The following is a 14376-nucleotide window of genomic DNA, read 5'->3' on the forward strand; positions in this document are numbered from 1 at the left end:
TGGTTTCTCTTCTAACTGACTGCATGATAGGTTAAATAATAGGTCAGTTTTAACAACTAGAATTTTTACCTTTTTTAAAGGACACTATATGAAAGCATGATTCAGCACATCTAATTCCCTTTCTATACATGCTTTCCAAACACAGCTTTCCTATGATGAAGTGAGGAAAAATACTTCAGTGAATTCTTTTGTTAAATTCTATTAGCATGTTTCTACTAATTAAGTCATAAATATACTGGGACATAAATATTTATAATTGACCTAATTAGTGGAAGATACAAAAAGAATTTTTTTTCCTCCTTTTTAACTTTAATGATTATATTTCACCAATTCTTTCTTTAAAACAAGGCCAAAAGGGGTATAGGGCTTTCACAAGATCCCCAGGTAATTCATATGCCCATTTAAGTGCCTGAGAAACAATGGTATATAGTGCAGGCTGACCTTAAGTAGCGTGGATAATTCTACCTGATTTTAATGGACTAATTCTCAGCCTCAGCACTGTTGACAATTTGGGCCAGATTCATTCTTTGTTGTGGGGAGACTATCTTGTGCGTTGTAGGAGGTTCAGCAGCATCTCTGGCCTCAACCACTAGATGCCAGTAGCACCCTCCCCCCGTCGTGACAACCAAAAAAGGTGCCTCCAGATACTGACAGATGTCCGGGCTGGGGGAAGAAAACAGTCCCCAGCCTGCTGGTGCAGTGGGACAGCATTTTAGAATGCAAGCAGTAAGTTAAATGTGGAGGAGGGGGGCAGAGCGACTGTAAATATGCTTTATCCCTTCTCACACCCCAAAATAGCGAACATTCTTTTATATAATAAGCATGTGTGAATTTTTATGTAGATTTAAATTTATAAAAGAGCTGGTTTTTATATTTACCGGGCAAGATATGCTAAAAGGAAATCGGTGCTGGCAATCTGAATGGAGCCACAAGTAATATGTTTTAATTCTAGATTCAGCTTTGATCAAGAACAAAATTTCCTCCACAGCCAAGTTTCTGCTGTCCACCTTAGCAAAAAGTCCTAGCTCATAGGCTGCGTACTGATTTTAAGTAGTGTGTGAGGTAATTTCAGAAAATAAAAAATGTGGGCAACTTCTTGGATGCAGTTAATCCAAGATTTAGACGGACCCAGTAGGTGGTCATTAGTGCAAATAACCAGCCACACTTTGAGTTCCCAAAGAGCCCTAAAACTGCTTCTAGTAAGTAAGTATCTTCAGAATTTAGTGTGCTAACAAACAGTCATCTTATCCTTTTACAGTAAAAGCCAGTGCTGGTGTGGTGCTGTACTCAGGTTACTGTAATGTGTTCAGTAAGTCGCTATTAACAAGACACATCACCAGGTATAGTTCTTTGTATTAGGAAAAATAGGCACAGGCAATCTGAAAAAAATAGATTGTAGGTTTAAAATATCAAAGCTATCTTTGGCCTATGGCAAGACCTTATATCTCTACAGAAAATGGTTTCCAAATGAGACACTGATTGCATGAGCAGTATTAACTGGAGCGCTTTCCCAGGTTCTACCCACAGAGACTGCTTTAGAAGACTAAAGAAGTGGGGAGGGAAGAGCTGGAATCTGTTTAAATATGCTCCCCAGCTGATCCAAGCAGCTAGGGTTGGCAGTGAATATAAAATAGTTGCCTTGTTAGGGTTCTCTTTACTCCCTTACTTCACAATTACACAGTAATCGGTGTTAATAAGTGAATATCCTGCTCACGCACCTCATGAGCCTGTCCTTGTCTGCTCACTGGTGGGGCTCCAGTTCTCTGCTCCTGCCTCTGCCCTAGCTGAGGAGCATTAGCTCATTCAAAGACAGGGCCAGCAGTGCTCTCCTGCCTCCGTTTCCTTTCTGTCTACTAGATCATTCCCATAAGCATAATAAACATGCTATTAAAAGTCTTTTGATCCTGTAATCTCTCTCTAGCTATTACCTATTTTTCTGTTCTATAACCTTTGAAGCAGAACTCAAGGATTTTCTAAATTTCCAATCTTCTTCCCCCTCCGCGCTCCTTTTGTCACCAAATTTTTTTTTCAGTTGGGTATATTTTATTGTCACCAAATTTTTTTATTAGGAAAAAAGTCAAAACATAAAAGCTGAAAGATTGGTCCAACGATCCACTTAAAGGGAACAGTTACTTTGCCATATTTGCTTTATATGTATATTTTTAACTGCTTCAAAGAACGCATACATGATGCATCTAAGAACAAGGGGGTTCTCCTACATAACTTCAATAACATTATCCCACTTAAAGTAATGCTTCCCTAATTTAACATCTAGTCCATATTCAGATTTTCCCATTTGTCCTCAAAATGTCTTTTGTAGCTTTCTCGCTAAAGTAGGATTCAATCAAGATTCTGACTTTCTGGAACAACTAGGCCTGTTTTGTTGAATGTTTCTTTGTCATTAATTAATGTCATTAATTTAATCTCTTCTATCCCTTTGCACTTACTGTAAACTGGAAGTTAGGTCTAAAGCATTTATTAGTTTCAGGTTAAACCTTTTGTATAAGATGATGCTATGATCTCCGCAGTGTATCACACAAAGTATGGCTCTGTGTGATAAGTATGGACTAGTGATAAGTTTAGACACTTGTTAGGTCATCTGGTAGGTGATGGCTACCAGGCTTAGTCTTCACTATTCAACCACGCAGTCACCAATATATTCCACATTGCTAAATCTAATTGACATTTGACCTTAAAACACTTTGTTCAGTTGGCTTGCAAGGTACTAACCGCACCTACCTGATTCTCCTCCCATTACTGGCTGCTGGCCCAGTCTTCCTTTCTCTGAACTTTAAAACATAACCAGAGTTTGACCTTGGGCTCCTTGCCCCCTCTGCTCATACTCACTTTGGTAATCTCATCTAATCCTAAAGATGGTTACATTCGCCTCCCTATGTGACCTTTCCACTTGGATATCTAATAAGAGGTCTGAAGACCCGTCCAAAACCAAACTCCTTTTTTTGCCTCTTAAATTCTCCTCAGCTAATGTCATCAACATTCAGAAGTTTCTCAGCCAAAAAACAGCCCTGAATTCCTCACATCCTTCATCCGATCTTGGATCCATCTAAAAGCTCACCATCTCTACTATTACTCTTGTTGAAGACATTTGTGTCTTGCTTGGATGATTTCAGTGACCTCCAAGTTGGTCTTTGTTTTGCCTTATTTGTGTCTCCAAACCTATTCCAGTCTGTTCTTATAGCAGTCAGTGATCCCTTAAAGGTCTAAGTCTTTCTTAGATGGATTCCCACCTATAGACGGTAAGGACTTTACAATGGTCTGCAGGGCCATAACTTACCTGCCCTCCACCCCGCCTCACTCAGTTTGAAGTTTACCTCTTGCTCACTGCGTGTCCCACACTGGCCACCTTTGCTGTTCCTCCAGTGCAGCTTGCGTACTGCCCTTAGGACCTTTGTTATTGGCTGTTCGCTGTGTACAATGCACTTCTTCCATAAAACTTCATGACTAAATCTTTTTGTTCAAACGTCATCTCAGGCCTGTTCTGACCACTGTTTAAAATTGCAGCATGACATCCTGCTTCTTTTTGCTGTTTGTTTCGTTTTTTTCTGTAATATACTATATAATTAATCATTGTACTCTTTGCTAGAATGCAATGAGGGCAAAGATCTGTGCTCACTGAAGTATCACAAGGGCCTGCAACAGTGCCTGGCACATGGTACATGCTCAATATTTTGTGAAAAAATTTCAAACTACTTCAACAGTTTGAAATTTTCAAACTTTTCAGATTAGTATTTCATTAACCACAAGATTTAGCGCATCATAATATCCCATTTGTGAGGTTTTACAGTATTAAGGAATGGACATAATTAAGCTGACACTTTATAGGCTGGCTTGAGGGTTTTGTGCTCCATTAATGGCTACCACAAATGAGCTTCATGTTTCAATTTTACAGCTTCGACTGAATATTTACAAAACAGTTTCCATCCTGCTACTCTTACCTAATCCTTAAGTAGACAGTAAGAAAAATTGAAGTGGTTCAGTGCCTGACATGCATTTAGATAGGCTGAATTCAACTAAATGCCTAGCAAAAAAGAAAGGAAGCAGGGCTCAAGAGCCCTCAAGTGCCTCAGACTGACATAAATCTGCTGGTCTGTGTGAGGCTCTGTACCTTACAGTGTAAGCATTTTGTCAAAAGGAATGGTTTCTAAACACAATTTTATCTGACACTCATCTGCACCATTTGAAAGCTGAGGAAACTGCGTTGTAGATATTGATGGTGTCTTCACGTTAATCAGACATGGAGTATTGCTGATTGCCTCACTTAGACGATAGGTGGAAAATCCTTAAAACCATTCACACGTTCTTTCCCTAGATTTTACCAACCATAGTCAAAAATGAAACACATGATTGAGGACACCTCTGATTGGAGGGGAATGGCTAGAGAATATTGAGAAAAAATAGTGACCTAGTTGCTGTTAAGATAAATCGTGGAAAACTTCACACAGTAGAAATCTATTCTCTGCTCTGATCATGAGCATTGGCAGAGGCTCTGCTCCATGCCCTCATGCAGGGACCCCTAGGTGACAGAGGCTCTGCCTCTAACACATGGATTCCAAGGTGTCAAAAGCCTCTTATTTGTCCAGTTTCTTCCTTATTGGTGGTGGTGTTTATGTTTACATATCATAAATTCCTTACTTTCCAAGTTGACAGCCCTTTGTGCATATGTACATGTTTTTAAATTCTACTGAGTAAGAAATCCTGGCATCTTTTAGATGAAGACAGTAAGACTTAATCTATCTGAACTAATGCTACTCTGGTAACTGTCTCAAAGCTTTGTAGGGCTAGACACTTTCTGCTCTGGCTTGTAATTATTTCTGGTACCTTGGGATTTACCTTTCTTTTTAACCCTGGCAACATTCTGATGATTTGTTTTGGAGTATATTTCATCTAGCACTTTTAGTTTTTGGAGCAGGAAGTGGGGAAGGGAGCATTTATCCATTAATGTCATCTTGGCCCACCCTGTTGCCAGAGGGCTAAGATGCCCTTTATACTCATAATACCTCCTTCACACTCCAGAATTAATGAAGTTATATATTAAGTTTCTATTAAATTTAAAAACAATTAGTTATACATTAAATTTGTTCTCAAAGCAAACACACACAAAAAGACCTGCAAGTACACAGTTCTAAGGTTTGCAACTAAAACAGTCTTCACTGAATTTGGACTTTTTTTCTCCTGGTCATATTTGCATGGTAATTTTGGTATGTTAGTGAGTATACTTAAAGACACATCCCAGAATTCTCTTGGAAATAGAATATTAAATAATGAACTTGAGGTCTCCTTGTTTCATTGTCTTAATGAGTTCTTGTCATGGAAGAGATTCAGATGTCATTTCATCTGTGTCTTAAAAGGTTGATGTGATTTGTAAAGGCCTTAGAGGCTCTAAGACTCCATGATGGGTCTTCCTGATGTAGAATATTTACTGCCTTTAAGCATAAAGCCAAACAACTTGGGGCTTTTTAAGTTGTATGACTAAAGGAAATGGGGCAGCAGAGGAAGTTTTAGAACCTCTGTAGTTACTAGGAGAAACCTCTAGAATCTTCATCTTATTACATAATTTACTAAAGTGAGGAATGCCAGTGCAAGAAACTGGGGGAGCAGGAATAAGTACTATTAAATTAAATGCATATTAACAGAAACCCCTAGACAAAGGAATTTATTACATTTATACATTATGTATGTTCAAGAACAATTAATTCATAATTTCTTAATGAATGAAAATTGCAGTGATACTCTGAGAGAGGTTCTACTTGCAATGTTAGCATGTTACTTGTTGGATTCTAAAGTACTCCAAAGGTGCTTTGATACATTCCTGATAGGGATTAACAGTCTACTTTTCTGTTTAAACATCACACAGGGATTACACATTATGCTTCTTCTCAAGCAATCTTCCTCTACCGGTGTGTAAATATGATTGGTCTCCTTTTACTCTTAAGCTAAATGCTATCTTTCTGGCTTCACTCATTTGCTTTCTAGCAGCCTCCCCATGTTAGCCTTGCCACATGGTCAGTCTTCTGTTTGGTAGGTTTTATAAATCCTAAAAGTTCTAGTTCAGAAACAGCTCTAATAAACCGAGCACTGGAGGCTATAGCTAAGGAAATTCACCATGTACTTCTGACAAAAAGGGGTTAAAATCTCAATGTTAAAACATGATTTAGTAAACTGAATACATACTACTAAATTAAACTAAAACCCTTACTGGAAAACATTAGATGTAATTAGACTCTACTGTCAATAAGACACGAATGGAAAAGTGTGTAACACTTGAAAACATTAAATGTAATTAGACTCTACTGTCAATAAGACACGAATGGAAAAGTGTGTAACACTTGTCTGGTTCTCATTTTTCACAGAGTACGAAAATTGCTTCCCTGCCAACTTCTTAAAGTATATTAATAACCTTAGAAAAATAGAGAATTCAATAATGACCATTTTTGGTGTATTCTGGAATATGACCTTTATATAAGTTTTAGACCAAATAGTTTAGATTTGGGCCATTTTAAATTCAGAATAAGTATTTAGAAACGAGTTATCTTGGGATGGTATGGTTAAATCTCTAATGTAGATCTGGAGAAACTATAAACTATTCTGTATGCTTACTTGGACACTGTAGAACTGATTTTAAAGGATACTGGATAATTTCATTCCTTTCTTCTGAGGTTACAGAATTTGCATCCATTTTTTCAGCAGCTGTCACAACTGTTGCAAAGGCCTTTTGAGAGAGAGGACGAAAGAAGATAAAAATCTCTGCCACTGCCAGACATCTCTTATGGCACTTGAAGGCTCTGTATTTAAGCCAGGTCAAGCACTGCTGCTGCTGGTAGTTGACACATTTTAAAAACTGATACCAAATTTCAGAGTCTCAAAACTACACTGATGATCACTATAAATAAGTACACAAAAACAGAAATACAGATCAATGGTACAGGATAGAAAGCCCAGAGGTAAACCCACACACGTATGGTCACCTAATTTACGACAAAGGAGGCAAGAACATACAAGAGGCTGAAGACAGCCTCTTCAATAAGTGGTGCTAGGAAAACTGGACAGCTACATGTAAAAGAATAAATTAGAACACTCCCTAACACCATACACAAAAATAAACTCCAAAGGGATTAAAGACCTAAATGTAAGACCAGACACTATAAAACTCTTAGAGAAAAATATAGGAAAAACGCTCTTTGACATAAACCACAGCAAGGTCTTTTATGACCCACCTCCTAGAGTAATGGAAATAAAAATAAACAAATGGGACCTAATTAAACTTAAAAGCTTTTGCACAGCAAAGGAAACCATAAACAAGACAAAAAGACAACCCTCAGAATGGGAGAAAATACTTGCAAATGAAACAACGGACAAAGGATTAATCTCCAAAATATACAAACAGCTCATGGAGCTCAATATCAAAAAAACAAACAATCCAGTTAAAAAATGGGTGGAAGACCTAAATAGACATTTCACCAAAGAAGACAGACAGATGGCCAAGAGGCACATGAAAAGATGCTCAATATCACTAATTATTAGAGAAATGCAAATCATAACTACAATGAGGTATCTATCACCTCACACCAGTCAGAATGGCCATCATCAAAAAATCTACAAACAATAAATGCTGGAGAGGGTGTGGAGAAAAGGGAACCCTCTTGCACTGCTGGTGGGAATGTAAATTGATAACATCCACTATGGAGAGCAGTATGGAGGTTCCTTAAAAAACTAAAAACAGAACTACCATACGACCCAGCAATCCCACTACTGGGCATATACCCTGAGAAAACCATAATTCAAAAAGAGTCACGTACCACAATGTTCATTGCAGCACTATTTACAATAGCCAGGACATGGAAGCAACCTAAGTGTCCATCATCGGATGAATGGATAAAGAAGATGTGGCACATATATACAACGGAATATTACTCAGCTATAAAAACAAACGAAATTGAGTTATTTGTAGTGAGGTGGATGGACCTAGAGTCTGTCATACAGACTGAAGTAAGTCAGAAAGAGAAACACAAATACCATATACTAATGCATATATATGGACTCTAAAAAAAAAAAAAGGTTCTGAAGAACCTAGGGGCAGAACAGGAATAAAGTCACAGATGTAGAGAATGGACTTGAGGACACAGGGAGGGGGAAGGGTAAGCTGGGACGAAGTGAGAGAATGGCATGGACATATGTACACTACCAAATGTAAAATAGCTAGTGGGAAGCAGCCACATAGCACAGGGAGATCAGCTCGGTGCTCTGTGACCACCTAGAGGGGTGGGATAGGGAGGGTGGGAGGGAGACGCAAGAGGGAGGGGATACGGGGACATATGTATGCATATGGCTGATTCACTTTGTTGTACAACAGAAACTAACACAGTTTTGTGAAGCAATTACACTACAATAAAGATCTATTAAATAAAGTATTGAGCTCTCTGCATAAGAAAAAAAATTAGAAGATAATGGAATGGTTTCTGAATAATCTTATATTTCAGAGAATTAAGAAATGTGCAGAGAAAAACAGGTAGCAAAACTATTCAAAGTTGAAAAGCAAAGGATGCCCTGTATCCTCTACTCCAACCTCCATCTCCCAGGAAAATGCCTATTTTTCTTGGAAGCGGCCGATTATGCATATTTTTAAATGGTGACATGTGTCAAATAGAGCCTTTAACAGAGTTAACTTTTGTGTAGTTATTCCAATCTTTTCTTTTATGCAATAAGGGAAATGCTAGTTAATAATGTACTTTTTTATTCTGTGGAATAACGGAACTGACCTAAACTGTTTAGCTTTTGCTAAACATACTAAAATGTACTTATTTTGACCTGGCATGGATGCAGAATTGGCTCGGTTGAGGGTGTGGGATCAGAGTGCAGGGGTTTGTGTGGGACTGTTGAGCAGTGAGCTGCTTTTCTGGAGAAACTTGCCAGGTGATTTATAATGCTTTCCAAACCAAAGACAGGGCATTGAAAAAATAAGAGATGAGTTTCAAGTACCAAAAGCATAAAAACATTCCAGGAAAGTTGTCATGGATGGTTAGACACATAGACAGCTTGCTCTTTCCCCCTGACCTACCTCCGACCAGTCCACAAGGTTGATTAGCCTGCTGCACTCCAGGTGCAGTTTATATGCTATGCAGATGTCTGGGGCGACATTTGGAATACAACCTTCTTCACTTCTCAGTGCTTCATTCTAAAAATAACAGTAAACTAAGATAACTACCTTTCAGAAATGATGAGGAACAAAATCAGACATTAATTAACCTGCTAACCTGAATTTAGTAAGCCAATAAGTGTAGTCTTTGGTTTCCTTTATTTTGTGAGTTGCACCTACTCTCCAATAGTTAGCTGGTTGTTTAGGATGAGGTCTTGGTCAAAAATCCCTCTAGCTCCTAATCACTAGATGAATACAGCCAGGATCAGAAGACAAGCATATTCTTCATTCTCATCACAAATTATTAATTTTTTTCATTTTAATCATACATTATTCATTATTGAGACTCTAATGCATTTCTGGTTTCCATAAAAGTTTATGGAATTTTGTGGATTTTCAATAAACTGCCACTTCCAACATTTGTAATTACATGAATTCTAGCAATTACTATACTGTATACTGTATACCAACTGTATACCAACACACCACTACCAGGGATATAAGTTATCTCTCAAAGAAGACTGCTGTCAGCACTGCAGATCCTAACCTCTACAAAACCATCAATGTTTTTTCAACCTATGTGAAAATGATGGTTCTTATTAAGAAACAAAATCTCTCTCAAACATACACATGGGAATTATATCCTTCCCAAAACTGCTGAAATCGCACCAGTTGTCTTCCGTGACTTACTACTAGCCAAAAAGACAGATTATGTAAAGAGTTTTAATTTGTGGTTTATATAATAAAAATAATTGATATTTTGTGCCTTAAATATGAAATTATTCAAGTACCCCACTACCACCGTCATTGAAAAATCACTGATTTACATCTTCCTACTCAGTACTCTCTTGTAAGGCTTATTAGCATGTTTGTATGCCATTCTGGACAGGAAACCACTACCTCGGAACTCTCTTCATAGGTTTTATGGAGTCACTTCTTAAGTATCCTCTGTTGCAAGATTTCTAGGTGTTTAACTGAGTTGATAACTTATTAACAAATTAACAATTTAATATTAACTTAGCAAATTATCAGGAAATTACTTTATGTATGTGTATATAACCGAAATATAGCTTACTGAGCTGTTTAAAATGATATTACCTGGTCATAGGAAAGTTAGTTTTAAAAATACTCAACTGTCTTGAACTCTCCGTTTAAAGAACAACTTGGAACTGGCAAATGTGTCTGGAGTTTAGCAGTTTTATCTCTGGCATATTGCTGGCTGTCCTCTATACTCAGCTCTGGAGATACTCTCAGAGCAGATCTTTCTTTGGTTTAAAATCCAAGATGAAATTCCTTTTTTTTTTTTTGTATCAGAAACAATCATTTGGCTCTTTTAAGTAATTTCACTGGGCCATATGGTTTGACCTATTATCTGCTGTTATGTCTGTAAGAAACCTTTCCTTTATTTTCAAGAGTAGTAGCATTATACTCAAGTCTTAGTGCCTGTGATCTGGTTTTATCACATGAAGGAGAAGACAATTACGCATGATCAAAAGTTGGCAGTGTTAGTTCATTGGCTTAGAAAAAGCCCTCTAAAAATCTAAAGAATTTTTAAAAATATCTGAAAGAGGTGCAACCCTGAGCTGCCAGTTCCCTGCTCATTAGAACTGCAAATTTACAATATTTTTGTGATACATAAAGCCTGGAGTCTGAACTAAATTGTCAGAGAAATGACTGCTTCTTACCTTGAGGTAATAATACGGGTTGTTGAGTGCGGTATGGAGGGCGATCCGCGGGGCAGCGTTCAGGTGCTGGCGAAGGGTGTGGGCAGCACTGAAGTACAGCACCTCATGCAGAGGCTGTGTCTCTGGAAGCAGGAGGTATTCTCTGAAACCACCAAAGTCAGGTATCAGCTTTTAGATAAGCACAGGTCTATTTTCAATAAACCACTTCTGTCAGTCCTCTGTAGAGGGCTGAGCAACTTACCGAAAAAGCAAAATCAACAATAGCCAAAACCAACCAAATATCAAATCCAGTGCAGCTGCACTCAGAATGCCACCTCTCCGTGTAATATTGTTTAAAACTTTGACTCTCTGGTGTACAAGAAACTATATTTTAGTTCTGATTTAAACTTCTAGGAACAAATGTATATAAATTACATTTCTGCTCAAAATCTTTTCTTTTTTAATGTCTTTATTGGAGTATAATTGCTTTACAATCGTGTGTCAGTTTCTGCTGTATAACAAAGTGAATCAGCTATACATATACATATGTCCCCATATCCCCTCCCTCTTGCGTCTCCCTCGCACCCTCCCTATCCCACCCCTCTAGGTGGTCACAAAGCACCGAGCTGATCTCCCTGTGCTATACAGCTGCTTCCCACTTTGCTCAAAATCTTTAAGGTAGAATTTCTTAAAGTATAAATGAATACTTTCTTAAATTATTTAGGAAACAGAGATATCCATATTCCTTCTCATAGCAAACATTTAACTCCTGGCAGTGTTAAACACAGGCCTCAGACCTGGAATTAAGAGTTTAGGAAATTCTTTTTTGATCACAGAGATGTCTCTCATAGAAGTAATACAGGTAAAGTTTTTTATGTGTTAGACTTCCTCCTTACTTTATAGGCAGAAAAGGCTAAATTTTAGCTTCAGAGTATTAAAAACAAGGAAATCATTTATCATTAAAATTTCAATTATTAAAAAAATACCACTGTAACTTGGGATTCTTCTGTCTTATTTATGAGCTAGACAATAAACCAATTTTAATTAAATCTGAACTTAAAAGATAAACCATTAAAAATTTCATCTGAATATGTAATGAGCCTATCAGCTGGTATGAGCTGTGACAGTACATGGTTCCTGGGTGGCCTAGAGGGTAGCAAACTGGAAGGGAGAAGCTGTGGCACCGATAACCCAAAGACAGAGTAATAAGTCACTAACTTGATTAAAGCAGTTAACTCACATGCCTTCATAAAGATTTCTGGGGCTTAGTTAGTCCCGGGCCTAAAGTATTTTGGTCACATGACAGATTTGTATCAGCTCCCTTTCCCACCGGTGCAGGCAGAACCAAGCAGCTCCCTCAGCCCAGCCACTGGGGAAATTACTCTTCTTCCTGGTGTCCTGGCTTTCTTCCCTCCTGGAGAGGATAGCAGGGCCTAGAAAAATCCCACCACACCTGCTCCTCCCGTGTGGTCTGGCTCTGAGGAAGAGAGGACGCAGAGAGGGTATGACCCATGTCCCTCCCTCCCCACCATCTCCGTCCTGCCCGTCTCAAGAGCTCCTGGCCCCCTGCTCATTTAGCTTCCAGATGCTGCTCCTTCTTCAGAGTCATTGGAATAAAACCCATGTGCAAAAAGCATTAGGATTCTGACTTGGCCCTAAGAACCAGCATTCTATACCTCAAGTACTGCTAACATCTGACTCGAGATTAAGCTATTTAGCTGTAGTCTCAGGAATGGTTTCTGTGATGCGAGCTGCCTCCCTGGATGGCTGGCTACCCATTTGTAATTTCTGACCATAAACTTTTCCTATCCCAACCTCAGGCTGTTTTCTCCCCAATCATTATACATAATGGTCATTAAAAGTTCACGTTGGAGTCCTTGCTCTGTAATAAGGACTGGAAATCTAACAAGGCAACCAGATAAGAGTCAATTTCAGAAAAAATTTTGTCTCATATTTGTCCTCCTCTCCCTTTTCAACATCTTTATTTAATTTTTAGAGATTCAGATAATTCTCAAGGCAAAAGGCCTTTTTAGATATCCTCAAAGAACCTCCAGAGTCTAAATACTTGCCTGTATTTTGTTTCCACTGGGCTATGTTAGTTGAAAAATACTGACAAAACATCATCATATATTAGAATTTTTATCCAACTCCAAATTTGGAGACTGGCACGGACATCAGCAGTGAGTCTGGCACTGGAGCTCAGCATGACGCTCATTTTAGACTCAGAGCAGAGTCCACAAGCAAAAGAGGCGGTGGTCTGGGGGGAGCTGGTAGGACCACTTAGTATCCACAAGGGCTACAAGGTTGAAGCTTGTACTTTGGTGAAAACAGTAACTTAGAAAGCAGCAACTTATTCTCATTTCTCAGTAGTTTCAGCAAGAGCTGCTCATGGTGTACGGGGAACTCTACTTCCTGGAGTCTGTTGCTTATAGTGATCTTTCAAGGGCCGCTTTTCTCCAGAACTCCAAGCTCTGTTCAAACATCTGTGGTGTGGTCTTTGGGGACTGTGTGGGGAAAGAGAGCGGGCCTTCTGAAAGATGTCAGCAGACTGGGACTAACTATGTGACTTTCCAAAAGTCACAGCCTCTCTCTGGGCTTTAGCTGCCACATGAGTCCTCAGGTCCCATTTAGCTCTAACATACTACAGTCCTCATCTCTTCCCTGCTGGGACACTCAAGCTTGGTAAAGATAGTAAATCCTAGTATGGAAATTGTTGTGATTTCACAATACAACACATTTCAATCATGCCCAGCTTTATTTCAATAACTGCTCAGGAAGGTGAAAAGTCAGGCATATTAGGTCAAAGATCATAAAAGGGGAATGGTTGGTTGGCTTCCAACCCTACAATTTGGGATTTGTTGGAATGCAGAAAGGAACATGACATTTGACCTATAAATTATGCCAAATTATACTGTAAAATCATTTTTAGCAACTACAATGGTCTCAACTTGGTAAAAGGGAAAAACCAGGAACTTGGGGCTAGAAACTACAAGAACAGGAAGGCCCAGTATGGCAAGGTTAATTCTATGAGTTTTCCAAGGTCATTTCTAGCCAGTAGGTCACTTTAAAATTGCACTGTGTCACTTTTATGTGACCCATTTCTCTCACTTTAACCTTCCTTTTGTCATACTTGGTTGATCATTTTGACCTCTGTCCTGACATTAGTAATTTCTCCCCAGTGACCAGGAACAATGACTCTGCCCCAAAACTGTCCTGGAAAATGGAACTCTTCACTTTCAAGAAGGACAGGCAATTTATCAGAAAACCACTCTTTGTCTTCAATAACTGAGCTGCTTTTTTTTTTAGTACTTGATTCTAGTCAGTGCCTAGCCTGCTGCTGAGTTTGAATTGCCATTAAAAAACAGAATAAGCAATGACAAAGAACAGTTTTTTCCCTATTTAACTATTACATCATTTTATTTTTCAGACCTCTCATTTTTTTCCTATATGGCATGTCCCACCTGCAGGTGAGATGTATGATTTTAAAGAGCTACACAGAGCTGGCTTTTGGGAAATCCAAATATCAGAATGATCTGGGTTTCCCAAAAAAGGAATCAC

The 14376-nt window shown here is 38.6% G+C and overlaps 1 protein-coding gene across 7 annotated transcripts in view; it reads right to left on the reverse strand.

The window, feature by feature from the left end:
* Nucleotides 1-5677: 5677 nt before the first annotated feature.
* Nucleotides 5678-14376, reverse strand: part of ORC3 (origin recognition complex subunit 3) — a 61017-nt gene continuing 52318 nt past the window's right edge. For 5 of the 7 annotated variants that reach the window (XM_067702609.1, XM_067702608.1, XM_067702612.1 and 2 more), the window contains 4 exons: nt 10840-10981; nt 9077-9193; nt 6651-6730; nt 5678-6096 (listed from right to left, as the gene is read on the reverse strand). In XM_067702609.1, the coding sequence (XP_067558710.1) occupies nt 5991-6096; nt 6651-6730; nt 9077-9193; nt 10840-10981 (445 nt within the window). In that variant the 3' untranslated portion in view covers nt 5678-5990. Of the gene's footprint in view, nt 6104-6646; nt 6731-7817; nt 7937-9076; nt 9194-10839; nt 10982-14376 lie in introns of those variants that run through there. The other 2 variants (XM_067702610.1, XR_010933814.1) reach the window with 2 other exon arrangements.

This window comes from Pseudorca crassidens, chromosome 13 (genome assembly GCF_039906515.1).
Source record: "Pseudorca crassidens isolate mPseCra1 chromosome 13, mPseCra1.hap1, whole genome shotgun sequence".
Lineage (NCBI taxonomy): Eukaryota > Metazoa > Chordata > Mammalia > Artiodactyla > Delphinidae > Pseudorca > Pseudorca crassidens.